Here is a 1,873-nt window from a genome sequence, read left to right as displayed (position 1 = left end):
ATTTAGTAGCCTAGGCTAGATCACCTTGGTCAACAGCGGGAAATGAGCAAACTGCCTCCTGCCTATGCTCTGCCGGTATAGATCCAGCCTGGAGGTGAGACTGTGGATGACCGCCTTGCTCTGGATCAGAGTAACTCCTTTTCCTTGGAGCTTCAGCGTTACTTCATTCATTTTGCCAAAGAAGTCTGTGAGGTACATGATGTCGCAGCGGCTGGATGACACCTGTTCCCCGAGAGCTGCATCCACCTCCTCCAGGAACTCCACGATGCTGTCAAACAGCTCACAAAAACGAGCAAGGCAGTTTCCTTTTGAGAGCCAGCGGACATCAGTGTGGAAAAGAAGACGCTCAAAGGTCTCATCATTTTCCTGACACAGCTGTCGGAACAATCTGTTATTCAGGGCGTGGGCTTTTATTTTGTTTATTGCCTTTACTGCAACATTGAGAGACTTGTGGAGAGGTGGACTTTTAGATTTGGCCACAAGGTTGTGGCGGTGCAAGACACAGTGGACTGTGAGGACATGCGGGACCTGCTCCTTCAGCAGAGTGGTGAAGCCACGGTACCTGCCAACCATGGAAGGGGCGCCGTCAGTAGCACATGCGAGGATGTTGTTGATCGGGATTGACTTCTCCTGTAGATAAGCATCCAGTGCATTAAAAATGGTCTGGCCCTTGGTGTCTGTGACCAGATATTTGGAAAATAAAAATTCCTCAGCCATCTCCTGACTGTTGGAGGTGCTATAGCGGACATAGGCCATCAACAGAACATTGTTGTCAGAAGTGGTTGTCTCATCCAGCTGAAGGCTGAATGGAGTTTCCCGCAGGATGGCACACAGCTGCTCCTCTGTATCAGCACCCATTTCATCAATCCTGCGTGCTACGGTGTCATTATTGAGTGGGATGGATTTCAGCACCTGTGTGGGATCACGCTCCATCACAGTAGATATGACCTCTTTGATGGCAGGGAGTACCAACTTCTCTCCGATTGTGAACGGCTGCCCACATTTGCCTATAAGCAAGGAGATGTTATATGACGCTATTAGCCCGCTGACAGTCTGGGTGGTCTTCCAAGCGAAGAGACTGCTGATGGTGCTCCTACCATGTTTCTCTTTGAGGGCCTGGAAGAACGGACGCTCCTTATCTGCCTTATCCGGGTGGATCTTGGTAAGGTGCTCCTTTAAACGTGAGGGTTTCATTCCCTCATTGGAAAATACATGTTCGCAAAGTAAACACATTGGGAGTTGTGCATTGGTAGGAGACGGTATGAAGCCATAGCTAAGATATTCAATAGAGTACTGTCTGCATTTTATCTTTTTCGCGGCCATTTTGCTGATGTGATATGATTTTTGTTGTTTGATGATGCTAATATTTAGGGGGGGGTAGTGTCACGATAACGCTAGAGGGCTAGCTGGTGACATGACAAGACATCGTGCCGGGAGCGGACCGGAAGTCGTTGTAATTTTGAACAAACATAGCTCTGTGTGGAGCAGCCTGGCTAGCCAGCTCTTCCATGTCGTAGCAGACATAGAAACGGGTATTATTTTCATAAACTGACCACTTAGTTCGAATCTGTTAGTGGAATTTGTCATATCAAAACATATCAAAATTTAACAAAGTGACACAGATTATTAACAGTCGCGATCCCAAAATTACAACGACTTCCGGTCCGCTCCCGGCTGCTTTTTGTAGGGTACGTTCGTAAATGCGCTCAGAGCGCTCCGAGCGTCCCCGTTCCACAGTCCAGAGCGCTGCGCTCTGAGCGCTCACAGCTGGGTGCTCTGGCGGAACAGACGGGTTGTCCGAGCGGACTGACCGTTCGTGCATTTACGAACGTACCCGTAATAACACTGCTGACAGCTGACCAATCGCAAGCAG

At 48.9% G+C, this 1,873-nt stretch overlaps 1 protein-coding gene across 1 annotated transcript in view; it reads right to left on the bottom strand.

Moving 5' to 3' along the window:
* Positions 1 to 990, bottom strand: part of LOC307035299 (zinc finger BED domain-containing protein 5-like) — a 2,108-nt gene extending 1,118 nt beyond the window's left edge. Inside the window, exon 1 of the mRNA XM_079674431.1 lies at positions 25 to 990. Coding sequence (XP_079530557.1) covers positions 25 to 933 — 909 coding nt within the window. The 5' untranslated portion in view covers positions 934 to 990. The remainder of the gene's footprint in view (positions 1 to 24) is intronic.
* Between the last annotated feature and the right edge of the window lie 883 nt (positions 991 to 1,873).

Source organism: Notothenia rossii (assembly GCF_949606895.1).
Source record: "Notothenia rossii genome assembly, chromosome: 4".
In the NCBI taxonomy this organism is placed as follows: Eukaryota; Metazoa; Chordata; class Actinopteri; order Perciformes; family Nototheniidae; genus Notothenia; species Notothenia rossii.
The sequence above is the reverse complement of the archived record's forward strand: the minus strand, read 5'-3'. Positions and strand labels throughout refer to the sequence as shown.